The 18,207-nt window shown below is 44.2% G+C and overlaps 1 protein-coding gene across 3 annotated transcripts in view; it reads right to left on the bottom strand.

The window, feature by feature from the left end:
* Positions 1–6,326, bottom strand: part of VAC14 (VAC14 component of PIKFYVE complex) — a 97,890-nt gene extending 91,564 nt beyond the window's left edge. For 2 of the 3 annotated variants that reach the window (XM_032611797.1, XM_032611799.1), the window contains exon 1: positions 5,929–6,313. In XM_032611797.1, coding sequence (XP_032467688.1) covers positions 5,929–6,032 — 104 coding nt within the window. In that variant the 5' untranslated portion in view covers positions 6,033–6,313. Of the gene's footprint in view, positions 1–5,928 lie in introns of all 3 variants that reach the window. The other variant, XM_032611798.1, reaches the window with a different exon arrangement.
* Between the last annotated feature and the right edge of the window lie 11,881 nt (positions 6,327–18,207).

Genomic DNA, 18,207 nt, shown 5'->3' with positions numbered 1-18,207 from the left:
GAACTAGTCAGAGGTGTCGCAGGATGGCAGCAACACCCATTCCCCAGGAGGCACAATGCCCAATGCTGGCCAACTCCAAGCTCTCTACCCTGCTCTCAACTTCACAAAGTGCCACACCGACTGCCCTGTCCCTGACTGAGAAGGAGCCACAGACAGGCCAGGATGTGTCTTTCACCCAAGGAGAACCTGGGGCCTCGTCTCAGCAACAAAACCACAGCCCCGCACTGGGCCCCTCGGCCTCTGTAACACAGCTCGGGGACAACCACAGGGTGCATGAGGACTGGGGAGCTGACCACTTCCCAGGAACACACTCTAAGTATTCCAGGGGTTGGTTATCCCTCACAGCAACCTCCTTCTGTAGTTATTATCATCTCATCATTTAGATTTGAAACAGAGCCTCAGGGAAACCAAGTCCCTTTCTTGAGGTCATAGAGGATCTGAACCTTGGCACCTACAAAGCCCAGGCCCCCTCAACTGTACACCAGTTCCTCCCGCCCATCTTCTTAAAGCACGTCAGCTGCAAAGTGCACACACCCAATTACAGAGGGTACTTCCCTCGTGCAGAACTCAGGTCCCAACTGAAGTGCAGCTTTCTCCATGCATTTTTGCCACTGTCTAGTGTTAGACATCTCTGAAGCATTTCTCCACCACACACAAGTGTACATACAGATGAAGTACATACTTGAGATGTTGAAATGAAGGTCTAGGGCTGGTTTTCTACCATTAAGGCAGGAAAGAAGTAACCATTTGCTGAGCACTTACTACATGCTAGGTAATGTGGTGGATGCTTTACACGTGTTATCTCATTTAAACCTTAAAATAAGCCACAGAGCTAGGTACTATAATACCCATTTTACAGATGGGGGAAATGAGGCTCAGAGATGTTACGAAACATACAAGGTCACACAACTTATGGATGGGAGGTGCAGAAATCAAACCTAGATTTTTCTGACACCAGGTCTGAAATCTACCACGTTACATTATTCTCTCTTCAAACATCAAAGCTCCCACCTGTTGGATGCCTACTGGGTGCCAGGCACTTTACACACATTATTTCGTTTAGCCCTATCTCATTTCATGTGTTGATATCCAAATTGCCCGGCCAGGAGGTGGCGAGGTTTCTGCCATTGCACGCACATTCCTATGTGTTCAGAGGAGCCAGTCTTGGCTGCGGCTTTGTACTATTTTTAGATAATTAAATAAAATAATTCACATAATGTGTTTTGTACTACATATGCTCACGTAACAGTATTAGTGCAAAATCAGAATCAAACCGTGATGTTATACACACCTAACAAGATCATATTCATTCATTAACTGTTGACTGAGAACCTGCTTTGCTCCTGGCTCCAAGAAGGACAGAAAGATAATCCAGAGTTGTGTTTATTCCTATGCTGTAAAAATTCCAGGCTGGACTTCGGGCTGCCATTTTTTTCTTGACAAGTCCAATGAACCATCCCAGTCCTCTATGTAACAGGCTGTAATCAGGCAACATATCCAGGCAGTGATTTCCCAAACAGAAGCTGGCAGGCAAACATCTCCTCCATCTGCTTTGCTGAGTATTTAAGTAACCTGGTTTCCACTTACTCACTACTCTCCAATAACTAAACAGGAAAAGCGGAACATCTGCCTCTGAGGAAAGGCCCAAGAGTTAGTTAAGTAGCAAAATATACTGAGCATCCACTGGGTATAATCAGTGGAAAAACTGTAAAGGAGACAGCAGGAGGCATGTTTGGATCTCAGGTGACAATAGACCACTGAATAAGTGCTTCCCTCAACTGTAACACAACCTACAAGCACTCTTATTTTTTAAAATTGAGATATTATTCACATGCCATAAATTCACTCTTTAAACATGCACAATTAATCCAGTGAGTTTTAGTATATTCACAAAGCTGTGCAAGTGTCACCACAATCAATTTTAGACTTTTTTTAATCATCTCCAGAAGAAAACCTGTACTCATTAGTAGTCACTCATTTCCTCCCAACCCCCCTCCCCCAAGCCCTAGGCAACCACTGATCTACACTGTCTCTGTGGATTTGCCTATGAATCCACACAAATGAAATGATACAATACATGGCCTTTTGTGACTGGCTTCTTTCACTCAGCATGTTTTCAATGTGCAGTTTTTTCTTTTTAAGATGAGTTAACTGAGGCACAGAGAGGTTAAACCCAAGGTCACAAACTCAAATGCTTACAGGAGCCAAGAAGGAGACACAAGTGAGAAGGCCAAGGGAGGTAAGACAGGCTGTAGTGACCTTCCCAACACAGGAAGCAAATTGGGGAGCCCATGTCCTGGCTGGGGGAAGAGGGTGGGCCCCTGGGTCCCCTACTGCTACATGGGAATGTGGGCCGCACAGAGCCACATCTTCCCATTCTTTAATAGAAGCCAGAAACCTGAACTTCACTGTGAAATTTCTTGATTTAAAATATCCTGCAATCCAGGCCAAACCAAACAAACAGGTCTGCCGGCAGGACATAGCCCCTCGCTGCTAGTCTGTGACCCCTGGATAAAGCAAGCTGCTGGGTGGAATACTGACCCACACTCCAAAATCTGCCTGAAGTCACTTGGTAATAAACAGTGTCTCCCTACAGAGGTGGCAGGCTCCAAAAGGCCAGGTCAAACTCAGCAGTTCAACCCTGATCTGATCACAGAGCCCCAGGGATCCCGGCTCCCCACGCCACCCTCCCCACCCTGCCTTCCCCAGCAGGCAGGGACTCATCCCTCAGGAGCTCTGATCCTGGAGCCCCTCCTTGGGCTTCGGTGTTCTCAGGGCGCGGGGCCTGGGCACCTCCATGTGCTGGCTTTGGGAACTCAAAGTTCAGGAACACCAGAGACTTGCCAGTGAGCCCATCCCTGGTCACCACGAAGGGCATCATCTCTCCCAGCCTGCAGTGAGGGCCCTGTCACCGCAGCGAGGGAGCACCCACCACACTTATCAGAACGCCTGCTGGCGTTTCTCCCCCACGCTAGACTCTCCCGGAGAGCAGGCCTGGGGTCTCACCATCCCTGTCCTCGGGACTCATCAGGGACTATAACCCCTGACACCCAGGGCCCGCAAAACCTGCCACAGCCATTCTAAAATCTTAGCCTCAGGGCCTTATCCTTGAGAAAGCTGTGTGGGTGTGTTGGAGCCAGGCTGTGGGGTAAAGGCTCTCCAGGACTGTGCACAGCAGGCTCACACATTTAGCCATCAGATCCTGGTCACCTAACACAGCCTGGTCTTGAGAGTCTAGAGTCTGGGGTCCTTCAGTCGAGCCAAGCATCCATCTCTGCATTTTTAGTGTCTGAGAGGCCTGTCATCAAGATAAAACACCCTCCTCTTATTAGGAATTTTAATCCCTCACTCCAGCACCCCATGCAGTACTGGTTCTGCCACTCGAGCAGACAGATGCTTTCCAGAAAACAGGAAGTGGCAGTTAAAACTACCATTGGGGTGTTCAAGTATGACATTTTATTAAGTATTTGTCTCCCTTTTGGAAGGGAAAACCATTCATTGTAATGGGGAGGCCTTTTGAGACAGAAGAACCTGAGTTTTTAGATCCAGGTTCTAGCTGCAAAAGCTTGGGATGATTCCTTACCCTCAAGGAGCTTCTGCTTCCTCATCTGTGAAATGGGGTAACACTACCTAGCTCATAGGGCAGCTGCGTAAAATAAATGAGATGAGGGATGTACAAGGGCCAAATCCTCCTCCTCCCAAATAAGGCAGACAGTGTTTTACACGTGATCACTTTTTAAAATGATCAACGTTATGGACTGAATTGTCCCCACCCCCACCCCTCAGTTCATACAAACCTAGTGGCAGTATTTGGAGATAGGGCCTATAAGGTAAGTAATTAAGGTTAAGTGAGGTCATATAGGTGTGGCCCTGATCCAATAGGATCAGTGTCTTTATAAACAGAGACACTAGAAAGCTCCCAGGAGAAGCACAAATAAGTCCCTCTGGCCCTGAGCAAGTTGTGAAACACATACTCTGAGGAACACATCAAATAGGACACTGGTCAGGGGACTAAGATCCAGCAAGCCGCAAGGTGCAGTCAAAAAAAAAAAAAAAAAAGAAAAAGAAAGTGGTGCTTGATGAGAGAAGCAGCTAGGTGGTTCTGGACATACTGGATGTCAGAGCTGAAAGGGAGGGTCCTTTTAGTAAAATCCAAACCCTTTAGCCGAGGAGGAAACTAAAACCCAAAGCAGTTAAGGCAGTGGTTCTCAACCGGGGTGACTGTCCGTTCCCCAGGGGACATTAGGCAGTGTCTGGAGACATTTTTGGTTGTACAAGTGACAGAAAACTACTGGTGTCTAGTGGGTAAAGATCAGGGATGCTGCTAAAAACCCTATAATGCACAGGACAGCGCACCACAACCAAGAATTATCTGTCCAAAAATATCAGTAGTGCTGAGGTTAAGAAACCCTGAGTTAAGGAATTTGCTGGAGGTCAAAGAATGAGTATCACACAACAGACTAGATTAGAGCTGTACAAAGCATTCTGTAGTGATGGAAATGTTCTACAATCTGCACTGTCCATTATGGCAGTTGACAGCCACATGTGGCTATTGAACATGTCAGATATGGGCAGTGTGACTGAGGAACTGGATAAAATTTTTATTTTATCTTCAATAATTTAAATGTAAATAGCCGCCCATGGCCAGTGGCTACCCTATTAGAGAGGGCAAAACTACAATCCATATTTCCTGACGCCCAGACTGGCATTCTTTCAGTTTCACAGCCTGCCTCTTTCTACTCTTTTGAAATTACCCACCCACCAGACTTTATCACGATTTGGCTGGAAAAAAAGATACAAATGTAAAATAACAGCAGAAAAACCTTAATGTTCGCAGTTAAATACCTTGTTTTATAATTAAAAAAAAAAAGGAAAATGTCAGATCATGGTTACAAATACAATGGAACCCCGTTATCCAGTTTCAGTTACCAATGGTCAACAGCAGGTCAGAAAATATTACATGGAAAATTCCAGAAATAAACAATTTCTAAGTTTTAAACTGTATGCGGCTCAGAGTGGTGAGATGAAATATTGTGCTATCCCACCAGAACATTAGTCACCCTTCCTCCAGCATATCTATGCTGTATATGATACCCACATACTTAGTAGCTTCTGGGTTATCAGATCGACTGTCGGTATCGCAATGCTTATGTTCAAATAGCCCTTATTTTACTTAATAATGGCCCTAAAGTGCAATGCCGGTGATGCCGGTCATTAGGATATTCTCTTACTGTGCTTAAACTTTACCATACATACGTATGTATGGGAAAAAACATAGTATATATAGAGCTTGGTATCATCCAAGGTTTCAGGCATCCACTGGGTGTCTGGGGACATATCCCCCACAGATTAGAGGGTACTGCTGTACGTGTAGTAAGAGTGCAGAAACAAGAATAATTCCTTCTTTCACTTCCAGGGAAGCGTGATATGACAGAGATAACAGCCCTTCTGAGCCTTGAGGTTTTGGCTTATTTCTCCACTTGGTCAACTTACTGTCCCTTTCACTTCTCAGAAGCTGGGTAAGAAATGAGGCAGATCAACATCCTTAGCAAATTCTCATGCTTCCTACCTCCCTCCCATCAGAGGTCACTCTCTGATTTGCTTGTTTGCATGGAGACCACACTGAGGACGCACCATGTGCCAGGCACTGTGCAAAGCACCACGCATACATTTCGTTGCTTCGTTCTCACGGTAGCCCCTTCGGGGTACCAGGAGGTTAAATAATTTGGCCCACGTCACACAGTCAGAAGCAAAGCTGGGACTGCCAATCTCCTGCTCTTAAGCACGGCCCTAAGGGCCGGAAACCTGGAATAGCAACACTGGCTGCAAAGGCGTGAGGAGCTGCCCGGAAGAGCGGGACCCCTGCAGAATCAGAACGGAGTCCCGGCTCCGCTCTCCACGACCAACCCGGGTGCCCGCGGCTCTTACTTCTCGATCTCCAGTGCTGCCACCTTCCGCTTTTCGTAGAGCTTGTCATTGAGGGCGCGCACGATGTTGGGCGTGAGCGGCGCGAAATCCTTCTCGGGGTTCATGGTGGCAGCTCGGGGCGTTCCCCAGAGCCCCGCGACTCCTCAGCCCGCGGCAGCCCGGGCCGCGCCGGGGCTAGGGGAGTCTGCGGCTCCGCGCTGCCTCCGGCACCGGCTCATGGACCACGCCACCCCGGGCCTCCTGTCTCGCTCCGCCGCCGCGCGCCGCCTCGGAACCCGGGCCTGGATCCCGTCTCCGTACCCTGCCCCTGGCCGCCAAACAGCTCACGAGACCCACTCCCGGCCAGCACCTGCCGGGCTCACGGTGCAGCGGCCATGTTACTCAGATCAGGTGACTCTGCACCGACTTCCGCCTTCCGCCGCTAGGACCCGCCCTTCGCCAGCCACGCCCCCACACGCATCCGCAGGTGGATTAGCCACGCCCCCACAAGGCTCCACCTTCTCCCATCACACTCCTGCTTGTAGACCCCCACGGTTTGAGGCTTGCTTAGTAGGGCGTGAATACCATGCACTCCACTGCCTGCACGTGGTAGGCTTGGACCATGGTGGGCTTCTTTTTGTTCACGTTCCTGAGAACGAAGGGGCTCTTGGAGCCTGACTCGGTTAGCATAATTTATTCTATATCTACTGAATCCACTACTTCATCCACTGCTTAGTCACCAGCCAGTTTCTCATATGCCAATGATTCCCAAATTAGAGTAACACCATCTTGATTTTCGCCATATCCTAGCCATTTGTACTATTATTTAAAAAATATTTTCTCTAATCAACGAACTTAAAAAAATTTTTAATTCCTACTTTAGCCTTGCTCATGCCCTATAATCATGGGTTTGAATAGTGATATATATATTTCTAAAACATATTAATAAATTGCAATTAAAAACAGAATAATCTGTCTATTGTGACCCCAAAAGTGGGTTCACCTCTTGGTGGGTATTGAGCCAAAAGTCACAACCAAGCCAAAGTTAGGGAGAAGGAAGCATTTATTATTTCTTGCAGCAAGTAAGGAGAACACCAGTGATCTCTGCCAAAGCAGTGTCTCTCCCAACAGCAAATTTGGGGAAGTTTTAAGCTAAAGGTACATGGGTATTCATGAAGGGGCTTGAGCAGTGGAGAATTCAGCATAGAATTCGAGCCACAGTCAACAGAGTCCAAGCTTTAGTTGATTGAAGTCACGAGGGTCAACGAAGACCGTATCAGATTATTATGTACATCCCTTGAGGAGGAACTAGGACTCTGTTTCATAGTTGAACTGTTTTACTTGACTGCTTTTCCTTTGTTCTTGCATTCCCTTACTTCCCTTAATATCAATGATTACTGAGACCTGTTCCAGGGCAGGCACTGTGGCCAGATTTAGGTCACAAAACAGCTTAGGCCACTTCTCTTATGTCAAGAAAGCCTTGCCTGGTACTCTTTCTCCAGGGACCCCCTACTGTACCTGCTTATACTACCACCTAAAATCTCAGGTACCAACAGTGGTTGTCACCCCACCATTTGGGACTCAGGATGTGTTATCATGCTCTGCTACCTTGGAGGGCTGGGTTATAGACAGCAGAAGCCCCAAATGTGTTGCTTGCAGGCCTCCAGATGGATCCACTAGAAAGCAGCCCCTCCAAGTGCTTTGAAGTGTCACACTAAATCCTGGAACAGAAATTGAAGCTATGTGCTAAAAATTTTAAAAGCACTTTATTGATTCAGTGTGGCTAAAGATACAGTAACAGGGAGATGCATCAGAGTTCCTTATCATAAGCTTCCACAGCAGACAGGAACTTCGGACAAGGCTATATCACAGTGGAACCCAATGAGGATTAATATTGTTAAAAAAAAAAATTCAGCTGAGTAAATTTGAGGATATAATTGGATTTATTCAACAATTTATGACTCCAGCAGCATCCCATCTAGCAGACAGGAGCTTCAAAGAGCTTCAAAGACTTTTATAGGCAGAAGGGGGAGGGGGCTGGGAAGGAAGTAGATGGGTTCAGGTATGTCACCATCCTTTGGAGAAGGGGGGTGTTTATCATGCAGATTACCTCACCAGAGCTGATCAGGTAATTTCAGATAAACTAGTTAAAAGTCACATTCCTGGGAGAAGCTGAAACTACAATTAAGTTAGATATTAAGTCTTGATTTGCTGATGTGGGTTTAGCACAAGTGAGTGACTCAGTTTGGGCTTGTTCTTTTTTTTTTTTTAACAATGTGAACATAACACTGGTGGTACTTTTTTCTGAGTGAAAAGCACTCACTTAAAGCTTATAACAGTTTTGAAAATGGAGTGTTATTCTCAATCCACAGATCAGAATCTATGGGACACAAGTGAGGGGCTATAGGTGGGTAGAATTCTGAGATGGCCCCTAAGAGTCCCTCCCTTTTAGGTATATGCCCTGTGCAAACCCCTCCCTTCAATTGTGATTGAGTCTTGTAAATATGATGGACTGTCATTCTAACAAGTATTACGTTATATAGAAGAGATTTTGCAGATGTAGTTGAGGTCCCTAATCATCTGACTGTGAGTTACTAAAAAGGGAGATTATTCTGACTGGGTCTGACCTAATCATGTGCAGAGTTAAAAGCCATTAGAAGAGATTTTAAGTGGGAGGGAGATTCTCCTGCCGACCTTGAGAAGTCAACAGTAACAACAGTAATTGTTTATGACAGGTCATTTGGTAAGGACCTGAGAATGGTCTCTAGTTGCTAAAAATGGTCCCCTGTTGTCAGTTGCCAAGAAAATGGGACTTCAAATGGCTGCAAGGAAATGAATTTTGTCAACAGACTGAGAGAGTTTGGAAGAGACTCTTTCCCCAGTTGACTCTCCAGATGAAGATGCAGCTGGCTGGTTCATTAGCAGGGGGTTTTGAAGATGGAATTTTAAGAGAAGGATTGGCAGGTATCTAAACACATATAGATCTAAGCTTTCATAAATGCTTCTCTGCCTTAAGTCTAGAGGAAGAAATTCTACTTGATAAGCCAGTAAGTTCTGCTGAAGTTTTCTTTTAGATTTTGGAGACAAGAATTTAACAACAACTTTGTGGTTTGTTACAAGATGTGTTTCAAAGCTGTAAGGTTTTTTTTTCTAAGAACGACTTGTCTGTAGAAAGCCTTATTTCTCCCCCATCATTTCAACACTGTTTACTTTCTTTCCTAAATGAGACCTCTGTGAGACCATCAGCATTTAATGAGATACATATTGAACCATGTTCGGCATCTGGTTTCAATTATTTTAGATTCAAGTGATGATCTAAGAAAGGAGGAGCCTCAGCTGAATTAGTTTGATTCTTCTAACGGTTTGGACTCAAAGCACCTGCCCATTTTACCACCCGCCTTCAGATTTAGGTGAGATTAAAAACTTAAGGTAGAGAATCTTTGAGACTGTTACAGAAAATTAAAAAATTCAGGTCTTTGTTCGTTAACCGGTCAGATGGAATTTTGGGGTCAGAAAGAACTAGAATGGTAAATTTAATTGTAACTCAAGTTGCACCCAATATTTAAAGACTACTAAATGTGCACGATACAGTAAAAATTCACACGGTAAGAAATTACTAAATGTTTAGAAATCCAAATTTTCACCTTTTTCTGTTTTTAGTACCCGCTCCCCGGGTAACAAAGTGGACTCAAGTTTCCGTTACCCCTTACCCAACAAGGGGTGGTGGTACTACACGCTTACCTTGGGGAAACAGCTTTCACTTTATAACTGGACAGGAAAGTCGTTTGGTGAGAGAGAAGGCTAAAGGAAACGGAGGCCGGTGGCGTGACCGTAGAACAGGCCCACGGTTACTCTTGAGGAGACGGCCTCAGCCCCAAACCACCTGGACCACCTAACAGGACCGATTTTCCCGCCGAGTCTCGCCCTCTGGCCATTGTCACCACAGCCCGCCCACCCGAAGCCGTCGTCGTGGTAACGCTGTTTGGTCCCACCCCATCCCTTCGCCCCGCCCACCTTCTTTTACATTTATAGCCAGCCGGGCTTCGATTGGTCCATCCGTCCTTCACTCTGGGAGAGTTTCCGGGCTGCGGGACGCTGGAACTCATATTTGAATTTGTGGCGCCGGGAGTTCGTGAGGTGAGGAGTGGAGCTGGGCGTCTTGCTGGAGTCGACAAACTCGGTGGTGAGTGACCTTGAGGGGAGAAGGACGATAAGGGCGGCCGAGGTGCAGGGACGCTGAGTCAAACAAGCCGCCTCGAGATGGGGGGCTTCAGCCGGGCTGCTTCCCTCCCTGAGGCAGCCCCTCTGTTCCCTTCCTCGCAGCCTCTAGGTTCTTCTGTCACGTCGTTTTCCTCGCGTCTCAGAGACAACGCGCCCGCCCCTATTCTGTCGCCCCTGGAGGGAGGTTCCTCCTGACGCTCCCTTTTCCTCTTCTTTCGCCAACGGTGTCTCTCAGTTCCTTCCCTCCCCAGTAGCGACCCTCCGACCCTGCCGTGCTTACACCTCCCCTGAGCGTACTCGACTCTCCCGACCTCTTTCGTAATTATATCCGGCTCTCCATCACCAACACTGTCAGAAACTTTCTACCTGTCCTTGACAGTGTGGAAAAGACTCCTGAGCAACTTGAAGCGCGGTATAAAGCGCTACAAAAATGTAAGCTCTTGTCCCAGTTGTTGACTCGAATATGATGCATAGAAATTTTATACCAATTTCAGGGAGTTTTAAAGTCCACTTTGAAGTATGGATACCCGAAGGACTTCAGTCCAGTTCTAGAGGTTTATTTCTATTTTTCTAAAAAGTAGAAGTAGTTAAACAGCCAAAGCAGCTAAGTGTCTTACTTGTAAGAAATGGCCGTCGTTTAATTTGAGTTGCTTTAAGATTTGTAGTTCTCAAGGAAGTGGGGATTGAGAAGGCTGAAGCAGTTGTATTAGTGTTGCCAGAGCAAACCTTTATTTGCTCCACCGTGCCCAGTAAAGCCAATCTACTGACACTGGGTTGTGGTGAAGGAAAGTGCAGCATTTACTGCACGCACCGAACAAGCAGTCAAGGTAGGTAATGCTCAAAAGGCCCAAATTCGCTGATGGCTTTCAGGGAAAGGTTTTTAAAGACAGGATGAGAGAGAGGGTTGCGGGGTGTATGGTCAGCTCATGGACATTCTTCTAATTGGTTGTTGGTGAGGTAATTGGGAGTTGATATCATTAAATCTTCTGGTTCCAACTGGTCTGGGTCAGCATGCAGTTAACTTCTTCCACCTGGTGTGGGTTTCAGCATCTGCAAAAGAGCGCAAAGGATATAGCTCAGAACATTATCTGAGTTCCTCCCTTAAGGAGGAGCTAAAGGTCCTTGACTTTGTTTTATGGCTGAACTGTTATTATTTTGTCTTGCTTGATTGTTTTCCTTTGTTTCTGTTTTTTCTCACTTCTGATTAAATTTTGTTCTTTGGGACTTGGGGAAGGCCTAGGAGGCTGAAGCTTTTCTACAAACTAGAGGCAGGTGGAGGACATGGGGGAGGGGAGAATCTGTACTGGGAAGGCCCCATAGGATCCTACTCAGATACATTAGTAGCATAGCTTCAAAATGAGCACTGAGTTAAGAATTTTAGAGAAGACACTGAAATGCTTTCTAAAGTTATAGGAAGGTCATTCACAGATGAGGGTATGGGCACACAGGCATACAGGAAGAAAATTGGTAAGATTTTATATCTTTTTGAGTTAACATAAAAAGTAGGAAAATTCTTTTTTTATTTCAGAGTTCAATTTGATATTCAATTTTTACAAATTTTTTATTGGAGTATAGTTGATTTAGTTTCAGGTGTACAGCAAATTGAATCAGTTATACATATAAAACTCTTGATCAACAGGGAGTTAAAATAATTTATGTGGCTTAATTTTTTGGATGTTTTATATTAAAATAATTTTTTTTTTTTTTTTTGCGGTATGAGGGTCTCTCACTGCTGTGGCCTCTCCCGCTGTGGAGCACAGGCTCTGGATGCACAGGCCCAGCGGCCTTGGCCCACGGGCCCAGCCGCTCCGCGGCACTTGGGATCCTCCTGGACCGGGGCACGAACCCGCGTCCCCTGCATCGGCAGGCGGACCCTCAACCACTGCGCCACCAGGGAAGCCCTAAAATAATTTTTATTGTGAAAAAATAACGTGTCCTGAATATAATTTATATTGTCAAGCATTATTTTTTTCACAGTAGAAATTTAGTTCACCTGAAACTTAGTTTGTGTATGATGTGATAAATAGCTTTTACTAGAACTCGTTAATTGTTCCGTTGCTGTTGAGAAAACCTTGGCTCATGGGCCAAATCTGGCTCACCATCTGTTTTTGTAAATAAAATTCTGTTGGAACACAGGCACATCCATTTGTTTACTTGTTGTCTGGCTGTTTTTGTGCTACACCGTCAGAGTTGAGTAGTTGTGACAGAGACTTAACTAAATGGGCTTCAAAGCTTAATATATTACTGTCTGGCCCTTAACAGAAAAACTTTGCCAACCCCTGAAATATGACATCCTTTCCTCACAGATTGGATAATGTCATGTTCCCATATAGCTTCAATATATATGTGTTTTGTTTTTGACCTTTTCTAGTCTATCGCATGTGTCTAGCTCTGCACATATAGCAGTGTTTTAAGTACTTTAGTGCTAAAATAAGACAATATCCAATAGGTTAACTGCTTCCCTTACTCCCTATACCAAGTTGTTCTTTGCCTTATTTATTCTTGGCCCTTGGATCCTTCATACTATTTGTTTTTAATTTATTTTTTTAAATTAATTTATTTATTTTTGTGGTACGTGGGCCTCTCACTGTTGTGGCCTCTCCCGTTGCGGAGCACAGGCTCCAGACGCGCAGGCTCAGCGGCCATGGCTCACGGGCCCAGCCGCTCCGCGGCATGTGGAATCTTCCCCGACCAGGGCACGAACCCGTGTCCCCTGCATCGGCAGGTGGACTCTCAACCACTGCGCCACCAGAGAATCCCTGTTAGTGTTTTTTTAACTTGAAAATGTTTTTAGTTAATATATAGGTGTGACTCATGTCTTGTATTATGGCCGACTTGGCCCTTTCCTTCCTTACCTCTGTCACATCCAGTTCCTTGCCTAGATGTTTGGAATCTTGTCTCCTCTTCCACATCTTTCAAAGCATCAATCCCCACTACTCCACTCCTCTTTAGAGTCAGCTCTGACCTCAACCTCACTTGGGGCTTAAGGTTAAGTGTTTTGAGAACAGTGGGAGTAGCGGCATGTGACCATAGAAGGAGGGGCCTGAGAACTGGACCCAAAATGACAATCAGTTTTGGACAGGGGAATGTAGGAGATGAGTAGGAAAAGACAGACAAAGAAACAGAACACATGGGAGAAGCCCACGAGGGCATTTGTGTGCACCCAAAAGAAAATGTGCGAGAATGTACCTGCAAAATTAATCTTAAAGGAACCACGTTTTGTGCCAAAAAATTACTAATTCCCTATGTGACCTCAGGCAATTTTTTTCATCTAGAACATAAGCTTCTCCTTAAGATGAAGGGGTAAACCAAGTTGATTTCTGAGAACCTTCCAGAGCTAAGATGCTGTGACGACTGTGGGTCACAGAATTGATGTGAGTGAATGGACTGCCTTTAATGAGTCTAAACCCTCAGGCCAGGGAGCAGAGATCCAGGGATGAACTGGAGGGTAGGGAAGTGGAGGAGAGAGGAACTTGAGTACAAAACTTTGTGTACATGTGCACTTCTCTGACAGAGGGTCCAGAACTATCAGCGGGGTCGGTGGCTCAAAGGGTCTGAAGATCTGGATCTTAGAGACTTTTCTGTTTTGGAAACTGCATGGCTCCAAGACCACCCAACCAAGCCCTCACCTTCCCTTCCAGCTCCCAGTAAGTCAAAATCTATTGATCCAGGGAGAGTGGAGGTTTTTAGTTAGATATTTGGAGTCATTCTTATCTTTGTTCTCCTGTATGTAATGTCTTTTTTTTTTTTTCCTGGCTGCTGCTTTTTTAAAAAAGTCGGTTTTATTGAAGCTTAATTTATATATGGTAAAATTCACTTTTATTAGGAATATAGTTCTTAGAACTTTGATAAATGTAAACAGTTGTAAACTACCACCATAATCAAGATATAGAGTATTTCTGTAAGTTTATAAAGTTCTGTCATGCTCCTTTATCAATTCTCAGACCCCATACCTATCCTCTAGCAGTTGCTGATCTGATATCTGCCACTATAGGTTTGCATTTTGAGAACATCATGTTAATAGAATTCTGTATACCTTTTATGTCTGTCTTCTTTAACTTAGCATAATGAATTTAAGATTCATCCACGTTGTTGCATGTATCAGTAGTTTATTCCTTCTTATGTGTGAGTAGTACTCCATTATACATATGTATCATAATCTGTTTATCCATTAGCCAGTTAATGGACATTTGGGTTGTTTCCAGGCTTTGGCTATTAGCAATATAGCTGCTCTAACCATTTGCCTACAGGTCGTAGATCTTTATTTTTGCTGGGTGACTACCTAGGAATGAAACTACTAGGTCATATGATAAGTGTATGTTTAACATTCTAAAATACTGCCAAACTTTTTTCCAAAGTGGCTATTCCATTTGTTTTCCTATCCGCAGCACATGACAGTTCTAGTTATTCTACATTCACATCAGCTCTTGATGATGTTAGTAGTTTAAATTTAACTCTTCCATTCTATCAGTGTATATTGATGTTTCACTGTAGTTTAAAAAAATTTTTTTAAAAAAATTTTGGCTCTGCTGGGTCTCTGTTGTGGCACAAGGGCTTCTCTAGCTGCGGCACACAGGCTTAGTTGCCCCCGGGCATGTGGGATCTTAGCTCCTCAACCAGGGATCGAACCCACATCCCCTGCATTGGAAGGCGAATTCTTAACCACTGGACCACAAGGGAATTCCCTCATTGTAGTTTTAATTGCATTTCTCTGAGGACCAATGATGTAGAGCATCTTTCATGTATTTATTTTCTATATGTATATCTCCTTTGGTGGAGCATTATTAAAATCTTTTGCCTATTTTTTGGACAGCTTTATTGTGTTATAATTAACTACAGCAAATTACATATAATTAAATCATAGTTTGATATGTTTTGGCATATGGATACACCCATTAAATCATCACTACAATCACATTAATGTACATGCTACAACATGGATGGACCTTGAAGACGTATGCTTAGCGAAAGAAGCCAGTCACAAAAGGCCACATACTGTATGAGTCTGGTTACATAAAGTATCCAGAATAGGCAATCCATAGAGACAGAATGTAAATTAGTGGTTGCCAGGCAGTGGGACAGGGGAGAACGGGGAGTGGGTATGGGGTTTTTTTTTTTTTTGGAGTAGACATGGGGTTTTGGGGGGCATGATGAAAATATTTGGAATTAGATACTTGTGATGGCTGCATAGGTTGTGAATATTCTAAAAAACTACTGAACTGTTCAGTTTAAAAGGCATATTTTCTGGTATGTGAATTATATCTCAATAAGGCTGTTCAAAGAAAGGGAAAAAACTACTAGTTGTGATCCATTTATGGGTTATTCAAATAGCATTGTTTATAATTGCAAATACATGGAAACTAACTTAATGTCCATCAGTAGACGAATGAGTATAGGAATGGTTGCATACTCTCAGAATGAAAAAGTGAAGAAGGTATTAAAATAATGAAGTGAAATATGTATCAGTATGATGAACCTCACAGTCATAGTTTGAGCAAAAAAAAAGATTGCAGAGTAATCTAACAGGTATAATACCAAATTAAAGTTTAAAAATATGTTGTAGAACACAATATAATTTATTAAAAGTATAAAATTGAACATGGGGATCATAAACATCAGTTTCCAGGTAGTAATTAGTTGTGGAGATAACTAGTGGCATTTACTTGTAGTGGAGGAGGGGAAGAGAGGAAGAATGTCATTAAGGAAGAATTTATAGTGTGTTTAAGCTATATTTGGCAATGTGTTATTTCTTAAGCTGTATGATAGGTATATAGGAGTTAGTTTTACTTGATTTTTACTTTTAGAATATTTCAAATAATTTTATTTAATTTTTTTTTGTGGTACACGGGCCTCTCACCGCTGTGGCCTCTCCCGCCGCGGAGCATAGGCTCTGGACGCGCAGGCCCAGTGGCCACGGCCCACGGGCCCAGCCGCCCCGCGGCACGTGGGATCCCCCCGGACCGGGGCACGAACCCACGCCCCTTGTATTGGCAGGCGGACCCCCTACCACTGCACCACCAGGGAAGCCCCCTCAAATAATTCTTATAAGAAAATACAAAGGGCACAACAAAATGGAGGTAGAACCTGGAAGGAATAAATAAGGTAAAATTTTTCTCCTTACAAAAGAGCACAGGGACTTCCCTGGCAGTCCAGTGGTTAAGACTCCATGCTTCCAGTGCAGGGGACGCGGGTTCAATCCCTGGTCGGGGAACGAAGATCCAGCATGCGCGGCCAAAAGAATAAAATAAAATGAAATAAAATAAGCCCTGAGGATAGATAACGACCAATTGAGAAAAGGATGTTGGGGAAGACTGATTTGCATTCACGAAGTTGTAATCATATAACTTCTTTTAAAGAAGTTGTGGTTTCCTTTGGAAATACTACACCAAGCAAAAATGTAAAGCATGATGACCTGAATGCAATTTCACTAATGCATATTTTGTAAAGTGGTTCTGCTCTCAGAAGTCAATCAAGTAGTCTCGGAGGAAAACAAGGATGTGGGGTGTGAGGAAAAGCGATAAGGAGATCTTTCTTACCTGGCGGAGGAGCTCAGTTAAAAGGTAATCACCTAATCAGGAGGTCCCATGAAAAACAGATAACACAGCTGAAACGAGGGTAACTTGAATGCTTTCTAGTTTATTGGTATCAGTCCCTATTCTGGTTTTAGGGAATTATAAAGATTTGATCCCTGCGCTGAAGGAGGATAGGAATTTATTCTAACTACACCATCAAGCCTGTTACCTGGAAAGATAAATTTTTGTAGAGAGGGCTTTATAGGAGTTGTAAGTTCAGAGTGCCAGGGTCATTTAAAAAGCACTACTCACAGAGAAATGAAGCAAACAGGAGGCCCAAGGGACTTCCAGAAACCCAGACCTGCAGAATATGGATAGAAATTATTAGAACTCTGTACAGCTTCTTAAATTTAGAGACAGTCTCTGGTGTGGGTTGAATTGTGTCCCCCCTGCCCCAAAACATGTTTAAGTCTTTGACCCTTGTTATTTGTGAATATGATTTTATTTGGAAATAAGGTTTTTGAAGATTTTATCCAAGTTAAGATGAGGTCATACTGGATTAGGGTGGGTCCTGATCCGGTGTCTGGTATCTTTATAAGAGAAAGGAGAAGGAGATTTGAATACAGAGACGCAGAGAGCACACACACTAAGGGAAGATTCTGGCCATGTGATGATGGAAACAGATTGGAATTTCGCAGCTGCAAACCAAAGAACACAAAGGATTTTCGGCAACCACTAGAAACTAAGAAGAGGGAAAGAGGGAGCCTTCTCTCAAGTCCTCAGAGGGAGCATGGTCCTGCTGCTACCTTGATTTCAGACTTCTAATCTCCAGAACTGAGAGAGGATAAATTTCAGTTGTTTTAAACCTCTCAGTTTGTATGGTAATTCGTCACTGCTGTCCTAATACATTCTTCATCTTCATTACTTTTGCTAGGCACTGCCTAGTTCCCTACAGCAATTAGCAATAAAATACTTTAAAATGCAAATGACTACTGTGCTTGCTTGGTGAGACATAAATTAAAAGAAGAACACTGGGCAGGTAAGATTTTTTGTTTTTGCATAATGGAGGAAAAGATAACCTAAAATAACTTCTCCTACAAACATATATATAAAAAAGTAAAGTCCCCAGGGTCCAGAAACAAAGTGCTGGAAGAAAAGAGCAGTAAGCCTGCAGGCTGATCAAACTGTTATACTGAGAGTAAGGAGATACAGGTCTCAGTAATAAAGAGGCTTGAGTTTTGTTTTTTTTTAATTAATTTATTTTTGGCTGCATTGGGTCTTCGTTGCTGTGCACGGGCTTTCTCTAGCTGTGGCAAGCGGTGCCTTCTCGTTGCGGAGCACGGGCTCTAGGGGCGCGGGTTTCAGTAGTCGTGGCTCGTGGGCTCTAGAGTGCAGGCTCAGTAGTTGGGCTGAATGGACTTAGTTGCTTCGCGGCATGTGGGATCTTTCTGGACCAGGGATCGAACCCGTGTCCCTTGCATTGGCAGGCGGATTCTTAACCACTGTGCCACCAGGCAAGTCCCGAGGCTTGAGTTTTAGAGGCATAGAGCCTCAAGAGATGAGGTCT

This window comes from Phocoena sinus, chromosome 19 (assembly GCF_008692025.1).
Source record: "Phocoena sinus isolate mPhoSin1 chromosome 19, mPhoSin1.pri, whole genome shotgun sequence".
In the NCBI taxonomy this organism is placed as follows: Eukaryota; Metazoa; Chordata; class Mammalia; order Artiodactyla; family Phocoenidae; genus Phocoena; species Phocoena sinus.
The sequence above is the reverse complement of the archived record's forward strand: the minus strand, read 5'-3'. Positions and strand labels throughout refer to the sequence as shown.